We start from the raw sequence: 17,390 nt of genomic DNA on the forward strand, positions 1-17,390 counted from the left end.
AAGACATTTTGCGTAATAAAAGTGCATCTCTGTTTCTGTTTGCTAAAGTTATTTTTTTCTTTTCAGTCTGTGAACATGATTTTGATCAAGTTCTTTGAGAAATTGCTGCCTGGTCTGTAAGCTCATAAAGAGACGGTGTATGGCAAACTATATACAATGTTCCTCAAAGAGTTCCCTAAATCTCTAAGTATTTTTAAAATATGTTTTCTCTCCAAATTCGTTGTCAGTTTTATTTTTGAAAATGCCAATGTTTCTTATTGAGCTGTGAATAATAATAACCAAAAAGCAAATGCACACTGTAGCATACACAACGTCAATAAATTTAAAACAGCAGATGCTGATGAGAAAGGGATTGGTGTTAAGAAAGAACCAGATAATGCATGCTGGTGAGAAGAAAAAAGGGGAGTATTCTAAGGGATTCAGAAATTGCCATTATCATAACTTGTAGTAGAACCATTTCAAGTTAGGTCAGCTGCTTTCCAGATTAGTTTCTAGTACAAGAATTCTGCGTGTGTGTGTTTAAGTAACTTTCACATTACTGAAATGACATAGCCTTAAGTTTCCAAATAAACGGACCGTGGAGGCATGAACAGATTTTCTGGGTTTCTAGCTGGAAATGTTATGCTCATCAAGCTCAGAGGGTGAAGAAAAAGGTGAGGGATGATGGGGAAGGTCAGCATTGTGGAGATTAAGATCAAAATTCAAAACGTTAAACGGGAGGAGAGAGAAACAAACAAGTAGAACAGTACTAGAGAGCACTGTAGGTTTACCCAGGAAGGCCTCTGCACACTGCAGAAAAAAATATGGAGGGCCGTGAGCTGAGGCTGAGAAAGAATTACTTAGCAGAGCTACTTAACAAGAAATTATGGCAATTACACATGACCTATGAATATATGACAACGTTAGAACTTTCTGGTAATCAAAAGAATATTAGAGCGACAATGAAATATCACGTTCTGCTTATCAAATTTGCGAAGTTTAACAAATGGTAGTAGTGTCTGAGAGCATTTGGGGAAATGGGATATCTGATATGATGCTGGTGGGGGAGTAGATTGGTACAACCCTTACAGAAAGCAATCTGTCAAAATACATAAAAATTCATTAACATTCCATGGTTACATATTCATTTTTTATGGATTAGATATGAGTAAAAATTCAAAAGCAAGGATGTTTAGCACTGCTGTTTTACTGACAATTAATATGAAAAGCAACCTACATGACAAACCAGTGCTGAAAACAGATTACACAAATTGTGAAACAAACGAATTTGTTGCAGCTATTAACGACCACATTTACACAGGTATTTAGCAGTGTAGGAAAAACGTGTTGGATATATTATAAGAAAAACAGGTGGCAAAAATATGTATAGGATAATGCTAATTTTCTTACCCTGTGTGTGTGTTTGTATGTGTATACACTATAAACAAAAGATTGGATGTAGAGATATGAAAACATTGATTGTTATCTCTCTGTAGTAGGTTTACAGGCAATTTAATTTCCTTCTTTGAGTTTTCTATTATTTTATCAATTCCTCTGAATTAATATGGACTATGCTTATAATCCCAAGTATGTTTTTACACTCGTATTTCTGTAATGAATAAACAAGGTCATTGTATGTAGACCTGTTTTTCACATCTGTACCTGTGGAGATTGAATTGGATGATCTCTATACTTTTTTTTTTCGGTTTCTGAAGTTCTACAAAATAGTTTATGAAAAACAGAAGGTGATGCAGAGATATACATACACATGGATAGACAGACACAACAATATGTTAAGAAACAAATGCTGTCATCATCAGAAAGAATGAGTTTCAGAGAGTGTCAAGGTGTCCTTGAGTGGAAATCCCCTGTGGCCTCACTCTCATGGGCACTGGGCCTGGGTGTGGACACCTCAGTCAGCATCACTGTCTTTTTAAAGTAACAATGTAGATGCCGATAAATAAGCAATACAAGTAAATATAAATACAGTGTTACTTTGTGCCAGGTACCACATGCTATACACATATTGTATCTTAGGTACTAAGATAGTCATTTTGCATATAAAGAAAGTTATAGAAATTAAATAATATGTTCAAGGTCTCATGACCAGTATTCACATTACAATACCCCTTATACATTCCGGACTTTTAACTAGTTGTTCTTTTTCTTTTTTTAATATAAGGGTTAATTTCACCATAGACATTTTTCATTTTTTTGAAGGAGCAAAGGAATCCCCTTGTAACTTCAGAACTATTTACTGATTTACTAACAATGCCTAAATTCCCTTTGATATTTTAAACTATCAGATCACCTAATCTTTTTTGAAAAGTAAAGGCTATTTTAATAAACTATGCCTGAAAGTTACATGGAAAACATTTATTATTTGGAAGCCTTTAAAAACTGAAAAACAATTTTTTTGTTGTTGATGTTATGATGGGGGGGAGGAATCTTCGTAATAAACAAATTCAATTTGCCTTAAAGCTTTCTGAATGCTCTACCAAACCTTCACCAAATCTGATAAGAATGGTATACTACTGTGGTCCCACTGGGAAAAATTACTCTCAACGTTGTGGCTCACTTTCCCATGTTGTCATGGCTAGATTAAGCAAAGGATCTAGGTTCTATAACCCATGTAACCAAAATGATTTAAAGAACAGAAAATTGATCTTATGAGAACAAGGTCCTGTGTAATAATGCACCTTGGAATACAGAAGAAAGAAAGCCGCCCATTACTTAGGATAATGATCAGTTTTTCCCTAAATTCACTCAGGAGAAGAAAAAGGGGTAACAGAGATGAAAGATTTAAATTCCCTATGAAGATGACTCCTAATAATGAAGGTTATTAAATAAGGGAACAGAATCTTGAAAAGGACTTAAATATTTATCTAAATTCTAATTGTACAAGTAAGTAACATACTGATCTCTAGGAATCATCTGATTTCTCAGGAAAAAATGATACTTGTATAACTTGTATTACGATATTCTTGGGTTAGCCTAATGTCTGAAGTAAATAAGTATGCTTTTTTTTTTTCCAGCTGAGAATACAATGCAGCCATGCAACCATATCTTTTCTATTATACAGAACCTCCTGTAACAGATACTGTTACAACCTGATAAATGTGGGAACAGACTTTTAAGGAGATTAAAATTTTTCTGTTCCCCCAAAGATTTTTAAGTAGAACACATCGATTCCAGTGTTCTTGCTGAAATACAGTCCCATCTAATGGCAGGGATGAGTAGATTAGAAACGCAGGACTTCCGTTCCTTCCTGGCAAATTTTCTCAAGGTGACAGTGAGGTCAACAGGAAACGTAAATGTCACTCCAGCACATAGCCTGCCTGAGAGAAGCTTCTCCCTGAACTCAAAGCTTGAGTACTTTCTTTTTTTTTTTTTCCTTTTTTCTTTTTGCGGTACGCGGGCCTCTCACTGCTGTGGCCTCTCCCGTTGTGGAGCACAGGCTCCGGATGCGCAGGCTCAACGGCCATGGCTCACGGGCCCAGCCGCTCCGCGGCCATGTGGGATCCTCCCGGACCGGGGCACGAACCCGTGTCCCCTGCATCGGCAGGCGGACTCTTGACCACTGTGCCACCAGGGAAGCCCTTGAGTACTTTCTTTAGATGAATGCTGACTCCCAAACTTTAGACATAATCTGTTCTCAAAATTCATATTAATTTTGCCAATTTATTCAATGAAATTTATATTTGAGAAGGATATTTTCCCCTCTAAACATAATGGTCACCCTGTTACAATATAACAAGGGGTGCAAAATTGCATTTTGGGACTCTGAAGTCTGAGTACAATTTTATCATGTCTCAGTTCTGACACAACACTTGAATATTACAGTACATTTGTAAAAAAATTTTTTTTTGTATGTTGGTGGGTCTTTTTCTCTAAACAATAATATGTCAGCACATCAATGTGGGCCAAGATGCCTTCTGAGGAAGCTGCAAATAAAATTCTTTCTGGGATGAAAGAAGCCACAAATAAACTAAAACTAGAGATTCTTTTACTTGTGCAATAATTGACTCGGGTCATGCTTGACTAACTCCTCTGAAAGGAAGAATATGAGAACATTCCTCCTCACACAGAAGTCAACTTGGCCTCTCCCAGGGTTCAGCCTCTTGACTAAGAGTTCTGTCAGGATGTCTTTATGTTGCCTACACATAAGGATATATCTCTGCTTTGTTCACAGTACAGGTTTGTTTCTGGAAAATCTGCCTTGATTTAACAGGTGGCTGGAATATTACCTCCCGCAAATTCTCAGCTAATAAGGAGAAACAGCCATGGAAGATTCACGGTCTTCACCAAGCAGAACTGCCACATATGAATGTCATTCTAAACCGTAATTGTAAGATAACCCCTATAATGTTTCCAGCCAATCCTCTGCTCTGAAAAGTCTAATTTCCATGTCATTTACTTTCTATATTTGAGGTGACACAAACAAAATTAGTTCAAGTCAAGACCAAACAGCATATGCATGTGATAAATTAAGTCTACCACTATAATGAAATAAAGAATTTTGCTCAAGAACTTTGAGCAAGAGGGAAAGGAATGATCTAATCTTGAGATGTATCATAACCTCTTGCTTTACATAAGTACATCTGGGACACAAACAGTCACCTTTGGTACTAACATACCCAAGCAACCCTCAGGGCTGTTCTTGAACTAGAAGGAGGTTTTAAAAAACAGAAGCTTTCAAAAGAGGGCTATTTACATGATCAGAACTACTACAAATAGCAGTTACAATTTGGACTTCTAATATGATGAACAGATGCCCAAAGTAACATATATGTTTTTATTCTACAAATGTAAACTAGATTAGACAGGCAAAAATGATTTAAACAAAGAAAATAAAATACATTGTGTGGTAGGTATGGCTCCATCAAGATTTTTTTAACCTCAGTTTATACTTTTTGAAAATCTTCCTTTAGACTCTCAAACAGTTTTATACAAACATGTTAAACATGAAATGGTACAAGGCTGTTCTTTTGCTGATAAATTTATTTAAATGAAATAAACAATCATACACCTATCAATCAAATGATCTGTCACTCTTTTACGTTCCTCTTCCTATTAATAAAAGAAATATATCTGCACAACCAAGCTAATTATTCCAAAGAATCCAAATTCTCTTGGCTTGGCTATTTAACTTCACTTCACCTAAATTATTAGTTCAGCACTAACAGAGAGATAGCAAATGCCAAAAAGACTTACAACCCAAACAGTATAATTAACAAGCAGCAATTAGCTATGTGATTCGATTGTTCAAAGAGTCACATCTGCCCTAGATCAATCTCCTTTAAATTTACCCCACAGCAGGCTCAGACTCTGCCATTACCCTTCTTCTACATACTGGGAATTTGTTGGATCCTGTGGACAACGACAAATGCATCTGACAGCCCCACTTTCACTGGGTGATTGGTCGAACTTATCTGTGTGACCAAGACAGGAATCTGGAAAAGAAAAAGCAGATTGCTGTGAGTTAGATTTGAATTTCATTTGGGGTAGGTGTGGGGAATGTGACCATCTTGTTTAATGGATAAAATTTGATTATGGAGATGAAGGAAGAGAGAGAGCAGGAAACATTAGAGAAGAAAAGCATACAACACCTAAAAATAACATCTGTTTAGTGCTATTCGATGGGTTAAAGTGACAAGAGACTTCCTGGTCCTACAGACAGGGCTACTTGATGATGAAAGTAACAGATTCTCAGAGAATCTAACTGATGTTGAATACTGAAAACTTCTCACACTTATAGGCACACCATGAATGCACGTAGTGCGGGCTATCATTACAGAAATAGAGATTCTTTTTGTACCATTTGTTTTCCCCAAAGATTCTATTATATATACATTTTCATAGTTTTAAAAAATCCTTGTTTACAAGTGGCCTTATAGATATAAAACCTAGAGAAAGATAATAAGTGCATTCCTAAATATATATGTAACAATATCATTGTTGATTAATATATAGTGAAATTTGGCAATTGTTTCTTAATGGATGTTGAACTCCACTATTCTGGTTAAAACTCATATGGAAAACTTATGAATTATTATGGTTCAGTTCAAGGTCATATTTCCTAAATTTAAACCTCAATAGAGCCCAAATCTGCATATTATAGACATTTATAATGTGTACAGTTTTAAAAAATTAGGACACACTGAGAATATATTAAACATGATACAACAGTTATAAATGAGACAAACTCTTGGAGCCGTTTTTTCTAGATTTAGAAAAGAATCATTGGAGATATGATTACTATCTTTACTACCAGTTTTATAGAAATGAAAATGGGGATGAAAACATCTTCAATACATAAAGGGACAAGAAACAATATGGAAGGATAAATGCACGAACAAATCTTTTAAGTAGAATAAGCAGATTGTGGGCCATCTGTGGGCCATTAAAGATCATATTAGATCAGACATGGTTGTATAAGCCATAATAAACAGCATGGCAATAAAAAAGAAGGAAAATAGGGGACTTCCCTGGTGTTGCAGTAGTTAAGAATCCGCCTGCCAATGCAGGGGACACAGGTTCGATCCCTGGCCCAGGAAGATCCCACATGCTGCGGAGCAACTAAGCCCATGTGCCACAACTACTGAGCCTGCACTCTAGAGCCTGAGAGCCACAACTACTGAGCCCACGTGCCACAACTACTGAAGCCTGCGTGCCTACAGCCCATGCTCCGCAACAAGAGAAGCCACTGCAATGAGAAGCCCGTGCACCGCAACAAAGAGTAGTCCCCACTCTCCGCAACTAGAGAAAGCCCGGGCGCAGCAACGAAGACCCAACGCAGTCAAAAATAAATAAATAAAATAAGTAAATTTAAAAAAAAGAAGGAAAATAACTTGGAGAGAAGATGTAATAAGGACTGTACTGCTTATTTTTGCCCCTGACATCATGAAGTTGTAAAAAGTGTTATTTTGTTGAAACTAAGAGGAAATTTTAATGTTTCTGAAATTGGTGGAATTATCTCAAAATAGTAAATGGAAGATATTTTCCTTTTATGTACTAATCAGTCCTCTCTTGAACAATGTTGTAGTATTGCCAGTTTTATATCAGTGTGTCCAGTTCTTAACCACCATTAAGAAGTATTCTGATATCTGGACAACAGAAACAAACAAAATCAAACCAAGATTTTTCTCCCTAAAAGTTCATTTACTAAATGAAACTCTGATATAATTTATTTATGGTAATTGCTAAGCCATACTCAGTATCAATGTGCGTAATCCCTTTTCTTAGGGTACATTATATTATTACCCAGTTTATACTCCATGTTGAAGAATGCTAATATAAGTGCAATTTATATTTAAGACAGACTTACAGTGAAAGAAGAAAAGGCAAAGGGATAGGAAGCCACAGAAAATATTTCCAATTCAAGTTATATTTTGTATATCCTAATAAGACAAGCTCATAATTTTTAAACAGCATCATTAATAGATGCCTGCTTAGGAGTAAGTATGAAAGCTTTGCTGCTGGATTTGTTACTTGCTTTCATTCTTACAACATCTATGACTACAGTTTTCCTCTGCAAGGTATGAAATATTTTACCAGATAATTCTGTGGTAATTAATTGTACTTCTTCTTTCCCATACTCAAAGCAGAGCTTGAGTTTATATTGTTATCAACTGGAAAATTCTATTATATTGTTATGAATATTACATTATCATATGAGAGCTTGTTTTTCAGGTCACATGTCTTGGATCTGCAGACATCCTAGCTTCTCTTCTCTTCACATTATCTACCCCATCTCTTCTAGCTCTCTTTATCTCTTCCCTTATCTAGCCATCTTTCATTTTTATTCTGTTTTCTCCATCTCTTTCCTTCTTTTCACTCCCTTCCTTTATATTTTATCTCTAAGTCAAACTCTCTCCTCTTGTGCATTTGATCTGTGGTAGATTGACTGCACTAATGGCCTCAGTCCATGGCCTCTTTTTATCCATACTCTGCCATCTCACTTGGTGGTCCTCTGCCATTCTGCCTCTGCCTCAGTAATATGGCAAAAGAAGACAACAGCAAACTTGAAACAGAAGAGAGGCTTGAAAAGGTGCTTGTACATTTCTACCTCCTTTCTGGGACTTCTGCCACTGCCATGAGAATATACCCTGCTGAAGATCTATGAGAGACACGTGGAGGAATGTTTTCTTTCTAGCAGAGGTCATCGTTGAACAACTAGCCCCTAGCCAATCCACCAGCTAACAACTGACACATGAGTGAGCCCAGCTGACATCAGCAGAGTCTTATATCTTGTGAGAAATAAGAAGTAGAGTTGTTTAGGCCACTACATTTTGGGGTGATTTGTTACACAGCAATACTAACCAATGCATTCTCTACTAAAGCTCTAATAGCCAATACAAACTTCTCTGGGTGTCTCTATAGAAAATGAAGTAGCATTCTTCCTCCTAGGTTTCTGGGAATCAGATAAATATCTCTTTAGGTACAATTAAACTTGAAATATTGCAAAGTTCCATTAAAAAGATGCATTTTCTGCATCTTTTTTTTTCACTCTTCTGTATCTTTTTATTTTCTAGTTTATTCTTTTCCCTGTGGATTCCAAAAATGAAGACCAAGGTGTATAATTTACCCAGATTTAGATTCATTTAACTTAAGGTAAATCCATGCAAAATCAAAATGGGTAACCTAACAATGGAGAGAGTTTTTTGTCCACTGAAAATAATCCTATCGTAAATTGGCCAACCCTCTAGGAAGACAGTAGATGACCTGTAAGGACTCTTTCAAACCTCAAATTCAACGATTTAATTCTACTGAATGATCTAGATTTTCCCAAGCTTCACCAAGTACATTGTTAATAATGATCCAAAAAAATTATAAGGGTGAATTTATTCATAATATTTATCAGATATTAGTTGAACATTTTCTCTGTGTTATTGTAGGCACTGGAATTACGGGAGAAAACAAAAAAGCCCCTGCTCTCATAGAGCTTACATTCTAGAGAGTAGAGACTGACATGAAGACAAGTGAACATAAGAAATACAGTATGCCAGGAGGTGGTAAGTGCCAAGGAGGAAATGAAAACATGGGGAAGATACAGCGAGGGATGGGGGCCTCTTTAAGAGAAGGAGTCACAGAAGGTTTCTGTGATAATGTGACTTTTCTGTAGTAGGAGAACCTGCCATATGGAGATTTGGGGAACAGCTCTGTAGAGAGACCAGTACATGCAAAGGCCTTGTTTGAACTGCTTTTGCTGTCTTTTAGGAAATAAAAGGTTATCACTGGAGCAGAGGGAGTAAATAAGAGTGCTGAAGGAGATGGGACGCAGTGACGACAGATCAGAGGGAGCATGCATTCCCTGCAAGCCACGGCAGTGACTCTGGATTTTATTCCAAGTTGTATGGGGAAGGGTTAAGACCGTCTTGAACAGAGGAAGGACATTCCCTTACATCTGAAAAAGATCACACTAACTGACGTGTAATCTGGACTGGAGGGGGAAAAGGGAGACCGAGAAACTAGTTAGAAGGGTATCACCATTTTGCAGATGAGAAATGGGTGGCTTGGAGTACACTAGATAAGTGATACGTATAAGAGCTGGAGCGACAGGAAGATGATTCTGGATGAATATGCCATGGATTTAAGGAGAGTGAGAAAAAGAAGAGAGTCAACAGTGTCACCAAGACTTTTGGTCTTAATGGCAGGAAAAATGGAGTTGAGCTTTTCATCGGAGCCAGCATGTTGTTGCACACCTTCAGGGTTCATTTCCATTGCTGGCTTTGAGGATGGTGTGTACTGAAGCATCCAGAGATGGAGGAGACTAGGGCAGGAAGCAGTGGAAAAGGATGATGGCAATACCACTGGCCTCAACTGCTTTTCTTCCAAATTTTACAGAGTTCATGAATAAAAGTATAGAATTTCTAAAACTCTGGTATTTTATCCTGATTAAATATTAACATGAAAATGTACAAGAAGCTTTTGATCCCCTACATTTTCCTAGAAGCCACCCAAACCTTTGATAAAATGATTACATATCAGGCTTAGGAAAAAAAAAAACCACTTTGGCCAACTGAATTAAATGCTTAATTTGGTAAAAGATTAGCGAGGCAAAGTCTAGGCTTTCTCTTAGATTTCTTTCAAGAACATGTCTGCCTCTCTCCACCTGATACTGTCCTATCTTTTTCACTTTGCCTTCTTGGACTGTTATCTCTTTACCTCAAAACCTCAAAGGCGTGGGGTTGTTCAGCGTAAGGATGGTTCATCCACTCACACTTACTGCAGCCAAGTAACTGGGCTGTGTGAGCTCTCTGTGAGCCAGACTGCAGGTTCCCACGACAGTTTATAATGAGAGGCCGTTTGTTAGGCTGAATCAGGAGCACTGCTAAAACCACATTTAACATGAACTATTTTTTGACTAACATCAACAAAGCAATTGTGTGTATGTATATAAATAAACTATCTAGAATTAGAGCCAAAAGTGTGCAAGAAAGGATCTGTCATAGTGTCACAGTCCCCTAGTCTATAGAGGACTCTGTATTGGATAAGTACCCAAGTCAGAGAAGCAGGGGCAAAGGATGATGCCCAAGTACAAAAACTCTGAAAACTCTGCTTATGGAAGCTATCCTTTATCCTATCTACAAATTTATATTCATCCTTAAAATGTCTCCTAAGTTAGTTCCTGGGGATGTCAGGAAGCCAATCTGAAATAATACAAACTCTGAACTACATAAGCTTTAAAAAAAAATGTAGTTCATTATTTTCAAATGCCTATAATACTTGCCTTTTTATAATTAAAGCAAAGCTAAATCTTCACTCGGCCTCTGTATGATTTGTAATGAATCATAAATTTCTGAGAATAGTTTTACAATTAGATTCGTTCCACAGGACAGATATAGAAAAGGAGCATTAACGCCAGTTAAAATATGCTTCCATTTCAGCTTACATAAGCATTTACAAACTCTTTTTTTAAGGTGTTTTAATTTTCCTTCCATTTCACAAGACACAGATAAGTTTGTTCTTTAAGTAAGTATAATTTTTTTCTATAAATGATACAGTAAGCAAATGAAGTTATAGCGACAGAAAAGAGTTGGAATAACTGACAAAATTAACATAGGAAATGATGCTAGGAGTCAGTAAAGGTAGGGCAGAGCACGCTGGCCTTTGGAGGAAGATTCAAATACAAAAGTTGTTCTCTTTTCCGTGCTGTGGTATCATTCTCCAGCACACAAGGGCCTGACACAATACCGAAAACATGAACGTCTGTCTCTAAAACAGTTAAGGGGATAACAGCATGCTGCTTGAGTCGCAGGGAAGAGAATTTTATTTTTCTCTCTGTTCTGCCCTGCAAACCTTGCCAAAACATTCATTCGTTTCCATTATGGCCCGGCTATCTATCTAATAGGCAGCGCAGCATCTCAGCAAGGGTTTGATTGCAGAGTGTGTGCTCCCAAGTATGAATCATATGCCTATCAGACGCAACTGGAGAAGAATTAGTCTAAACTCATTTTTGTTAACCCGCTAATCAGCAATGTGGTGTCTAATAGCTTAATATATATACATTAAAAAAACCCCAAAGCTTAAAATGTTAACCATTCTTACCTTCACTTAACCCTTAAGTTCCTACCTCATCTCCCTTAGAAGTCTGATCAGGCTTCTCCTTACTCAGTAGGGCGTCCAGTTTTAAAAAGTCATGCTCAAAGCAACGCACAAAGCCCTGAGTATTAGTGCTTAGTTGTCTGAAAACTACATTTGAATAGAAGGGCTTTCAGTTAAATCTGACATTATAAAAACATCCATTTGCTTTCCTGAATATCGTTAACATTTCGCACGATTATTTGAATCCCTTTCTAGCTTTTAGATTCTGAACTCTTTTCATGTGCCAGGTATTGAGCAATGCACTTACTTGATGGCATGAAAGCAAAGGCGAGCCATACGTTAAAGATATAATCTAACATTCCTCTTACCCCCATCTCCACAATCGTACTCCACAGAAAATCTGGAAGGAGACAACAGCATGAAGTTGGTAAGTAAAAATAGCTCCCTCTTTTAATATAGGGACTGCCCAGTACTGAACTGACAAACTAGAGTGGGAGCATCATATAAAAGAACATAGTGAGGCAGGAGCCCCCTGAAGAAGCCTGTGCAACGTGGCTCAAGATAGTCAAAACCATAATGGGGACTTTATCTGGGACTATGGCTACAAAAGGGAACTTGCCTAAACAGGGCTGGGAAAAGGAACGGGATTAGGAAACTGCACCCTGGGTTTGGGGAGACATGGGGAAAGTAGGAGGCCTTTTGCCTTAGGGATAAATTAGCTCTTTGATCCTGGAATCCTCAGAGCAGGGACTGGATATGGCCTATACCGGCAGGAGCACCGTGTAGAACAAACCTTTCCACGTCACCACAAAGCTTAAATGGAAGTGGGGCTTGGAAGGAGAAAACGTACCCAGGAAGATCAAATACCTTGTCCAAGGACAACATAACCCGCTAGGGGCAGGGCCAGCATTAGAACAAGATTTCTGTTTCTACAATTATTTCTTCTAGATTATTGATCTTGCTTCCTTGCTACTTTATTTATTTATTTTCACTCACAACATTATAAAGGGAGAACGGGTTCAATTTGTCATTTTCTTACACTATGGGAAATAAAAGAAAATTAAAACGTTGGGAGCTTTAATATGTGAGATAACAAAAAAGTGCAAATGCAAATGAATTAGATCCTAAATAAAGCCACGTAGATACAACTTTATACTTTATGTACTTAAAATACAGGGAAGTACTAAGATATAAAATCATCTGTGTCTACATTTTTTTTGGAATTCTTTCTTTTTTTTTTTTAATTTTATTGAACTGTAGTTGATTCACAATGCCACGCTAATCCCGGCTGTACAGCAAAGTGATTCCGTTATACACACATATATTCTTTCTCACACTCCCCTCCATCACAGCCTATCACAGGATACTGAATATAGCTCCCTGCGCCACACAGTAGGATCTTGTTGTTTATCCATTCTATACATAATAGTTTAGATCTGCTAATCCCAAACTCCCAATCTTTCCCTCCCCCACACACCCTCCCCCTTGGCAGCCACAAGTCTGTTCTCTATGTCTGTGAGTCTGTTTCTGATTTGTTGATAAGTTCATTTGTGTCATATTTTAGATTCCACATATAAGTGATATCATATGGTATTTGTCTTTCTCTGTCTGACTTACTTTACTTAGTATGATAATCTCTAGTTGCATCCACATTGCTGCAAATGGCATTATTTCATTCTTTTTTATGGCTGAGTAGTATTCCATTGTATACATGTACCACATCTTCTTTATCCATTCATCTGCTGATGGACATTTAGGTTGCTTTCATGTCTTGGCTATTGTAAATAGTGCTGCAATAAACATAAGGGTGCATATATCTTTTTGAATTATAGTTTTGTTTGGATATATGTCCAGGAGTGGGATTGCTGGATCAAATGGCAACTCTATTTTTAGTTTTTTGAGGAACCTCCATGTTGTTCTCCATAGTGGCTGCACCACATGAATTGTTTTTTTTAATTCAACATTCCCCATACCTTCCTGGGTGGTGGTAATAGATGTTCCGTGAAAAATGCATTCCCAGGTCAAAAAAGTTTGATCAGCTCTGGGTTAAATGAAGTTAATTTACCTTTGTGGCTGTTCTTCTCAGAGCCTTCCATTGCTAATAGGCATTGAGAAAAGCACATTCTGGGAAATGCTCAATTTAGAAAACACACAATTTGAGAGACATTTACTTAATTTATTAAAGAGCCATTTTGCTTTGCTTTCCTCTGCAGAGACATGTTCTCAGTTATGGAATTATTTCTTGAGAGTTTATAATTAGCATTTCATGTCATCTGGGTTTTCTCAATCTTATACGTTTATTAAATAAATTTTATTTAAATTTCATATATATATATATATATATATATATATATATATATAGTTTCTTGGATGAATATATATTATTTTAACACATGTTAAACATTCTCACATATACAGCAATAGCCATAAAGGCAAATCACTTCATATCTAAATGTCAATTGTTTCACTGTTCAGTTCTTTTTGGCTTTCTCTTACTCTCTTGAATTATTTTTTTCTACAAATTTTACAAGCTCAACAAGTGTTCATCTTTTATTTATTTTCTTTTTCTTTTTCTTTGCGGTACGCGGGCCTCTCACTGTTGTGGCCTCTCCCGTTGCAGAGCACAGGCTCTGGACATGCAGGCTCAGCGGCCATGGCTCACAGGCCCAGCCGCTCCGCGGCATGTGGGATCTTCCCGGACCGGGGCACGAACCCGTGTCCCCTGCATCGGCAGGCGGACTCTCAACCACTGCACCACCAGGGAAGCCCCAAGTGTTCATCTTTTAATGCTTTCAGGATGATTACCATGAATGAAGGGTCATTACAGTTTAAACAAGAGAAAGAGTCTTCAAATAAATTTTAAAAATGCATTTAGGGTGACAGTTAAACCTCCAACCAGTTGGCAATGGTGATTTATTAACTATGCATTCTTCCACAGAAACAGTAAATGTTACACTAAGGAACATTAGGATTAAATACTTAAATGGTAGAAGTAATTAAAAAGTAATTTTACTTAATAAACAATAAAGTTCCTCTATACAGACCTCCTCTAAAATTTGCTGCTGAAGGAGACTGTAAGGTATTCAACCAAGAAAATGGATAAAGTGGGCTGACTCTCAGGTGAGATATGTATTCTCTATGAGTTCCCCTGTGGCCATGTAGAAGGATTACGTGACTTTTTAATTGTATTGTCTCAAACTGATGACCACTCTGTACCTCCCATGAACTGGTGAAAAAAATTAATCAAATTTCCAATAGACACAAAATGAATCACATCCTTCCTGAGTCTGTATCTAAAGTAACAATAAATTCAAAATATAATAGGAGAAGAGAGATGAAACAAGTCAGAGGAAATGCAACTTCTAATATATGATACTATATATATATTATATATACTAGGATAGGCATCATCAAGAAATATAGGAAATTTGATTTCAAATCTCTAATGTGTTTGGAATCATATCTTTCTTGTGAACAGGTAGTTTCCTTGGTACATTATCAAGAGACCAAGGATTTCAGGTCAATATTGTAATAAAGCAAACAATCATCACTATTCAATGGTAACTTAAAATAATATAAAGAATCTGGTTTCTAGGATGACAGCTAGTTATTTTTATTAACAGAATAGGAAACGGGAATTTGATTTTTCCAAATTCCATTTATCTAAGAAAGGACATATGTTTTTACTATTATTTTTACTTATACACAACTTCTTTTCACTTTTTAAAAAAAATTAATAAAATAAGTGCTGTGGAAAGGCAAACCATTCTTACCTGCGCTCTCAAGTGGCTGAGTTACACTACAATAATGACTAACCAGGAAAGACTGTCAGGGATGTCAAAGTGAATAAAGCAATACAGCCATTTCTTGAAAAGGAAGCTTGTAGGGAGGCACTAAGGTACAGTGGTTGGGCCTATGGGCTCTGGAGTCATATTCCCTTGGATGAATCTTTGTTTCATAATTTTGGAAAAGTTACTTAACCTCTCTGGGTGTTTTGGGTTCCTTCTCTGTAAATGATAAAAGTGACAACCTCTTAGTTTTTGTGAGAATAATATGAGACAAATTTTAAGCATGTCGGTCACTGCCTAGCATATATGAAGAGCTCAATAAATGTTAGATTTTACAAATTTGGAGGTTGCTTTTAAAAATGAATGGGGCTTCTGGTTATGGCAGACAAACTTGTATAAGGCCATCATTTCTACTACTGAGACCAAGCAGGAAAGATAAAAAACATATGAAAAGCATCTGTTGAAGGCATCAGGTGGCTGTCAAAGAACAAGGACCTGAAAAGCCAAGATTCCAAAGAAAGGAAATCACAGAGGTGAAACCAACACTGCTTTCCCTTCAAGGCATTTGACAATTAATGAGCCAGATTTAGAGACAGAAAATCTGAACAGAACTTCAGGCAGTCTCATGGAGTTGTGGAAAACACAGAGTTCAGGACCACTAAGGCAAATGGTCCATAGTAATCATCCAGGCGTAATGTGGAGATTCCTGAAGGACTACATTCTAAGAGTTAGGGCTAACCAGAAATATACCAGTTTTTATAAGGGCCAATGCTCAACTGTGAATGAGCTTAGTCCTGCTCAGTAGTAAGTAATCTGTTCCCTCCTAACTGCCTAACAAAAAAAGTAAACCCTTCCTTGAAGAAGAAAATATCCACAACCTCAAAGCATCTCTTTACTATTTTGTAAACAATGCCCAACATTTGATCAAAAATTACCTAAGATGCAAGGAGACATGACCAGTGAATGAAAATCTACAGAAAAAGAAACAAAGTAAAAAAGAGATGATAGAAACAAACCCATAGGAAATCTAGATATTAGAGTTAGCTATAAAGTTTAAAAGAACTGCTATTAATATATTTAAGAATATAGATGACAAGATGGTTAACTTCATTAGGTAATTAAATCTATGCAAAAGAAACAAATGGATACCCTGAAATTGAAAAATGCATTAAAGTGAATGGTTGATAATTTGAGAGGAAACTTTTGAAAAAAACAATATGTTTTTTGTGTTTTGACTTCCATCCTAAGTAAACTGTATCTTTGAAATTAACTAAAATAAACAGCTGTGTAGCAATAAGGGCCTATAACTTAAAACATAATTTCAAATCTTTGGTTGAATAATAAAGAGCTATAATCTTGGGAGAGGTAACTTAATTATTTAAAGGAATCTGTGTCCCCACTACTTCTCTCACCAGTTTGGTTAGGAGAACACTGTGACTCTGTGAATCATTAAATTCTTTGAACAAATCTGTATTTACTCTTATTTCAAACAGCAGTAGTAACTGCCCTATCTCAACCTCATTAAGATTGTTGTAAGTACAAATGTATTTTCTAATTTATTGATCATTATTTATCACAGTCTGCACCGTGAAAAATTATGCTGTTGGAGACATGACTACATACGGAACATGACAGAATTGGAGGTCATCTGAGTGGTTAGTATGGGCAGTTGGCACATTAAGAGTTACTAAGAAAGGGGCTTCCCTGGTGGTGCAGTGGTTGAGAGTCTGCCTGCTGATGAGGGGACACGGGTTCGTGCCCCGGTCTGGGAAGATCCCACATGCCGCGGAGCGGCTGGGCCCGTGAGCCATGGCCGCTGAGCCTGCGTGTCCAGAGCCTGTGCTCTGCAACGGGAGAGGCCACAACAGTGAGAGGCCTGCGTACCGCAAAAAAAAAAAAAAGAGTTACTAAGAGAAACATAATTAACTACTGGAATAAATCATTTGAGGGTAATAAAAGTGAAATTTGTGTCAAAAATTTATTCAATGAAATACTAATTTTACTCCATGTTGAGTAAAATTATTAGTAGTTTCTGAATAAATCAGAATTTTTCTTCTCACTCACGTAAAATATAAT

At 36.9% G+C, this 17,390-nt stretch overlaps 1 protein-coding gene across 3 annotated transcripts in view; it reads right to left on the minus strand.

The window, feature by feature from the left end:
- The window catches only part of PLXDC2 (plexin domain containing 2), a 413,295-nt gene that overhangs the window by 107,872 nt on the left and 288,033 nt on the right, over nt 1-17,390 (minus strand). For all 3 annotated transcript variants that reach the window (XM_007447295.1, XM_007447296.1, XM_007447297.1), the window contains one exon: nt 5,333-5,432. In XM_007447295.1, the coding sequence (XP_007447357.1) occupies nt 5,333-5,432 (100 nt within the window). The remainder of the gene's footprint in view (nt 1-5,332; nt 5,433-17,390) is intronic.

The sequence above is a fragment of the Lipotes vexillifer genome, unplaced genomic scaffold (genome assembly GCF_000442215.2).
Source record: "Lipotes vexillifer unplaced genomic scaffold, Lipotes_vexillifer_v1.1 scaffold297, whole genome shotgun sequence".
Classification (NCBI taxonomy): domain Eukaryota; kingdom Metazoa; phylum Chordata; class Mammalia; order Artiodactyla; family Lipotidae; genus Lipotes; species Lipotes vexillifer.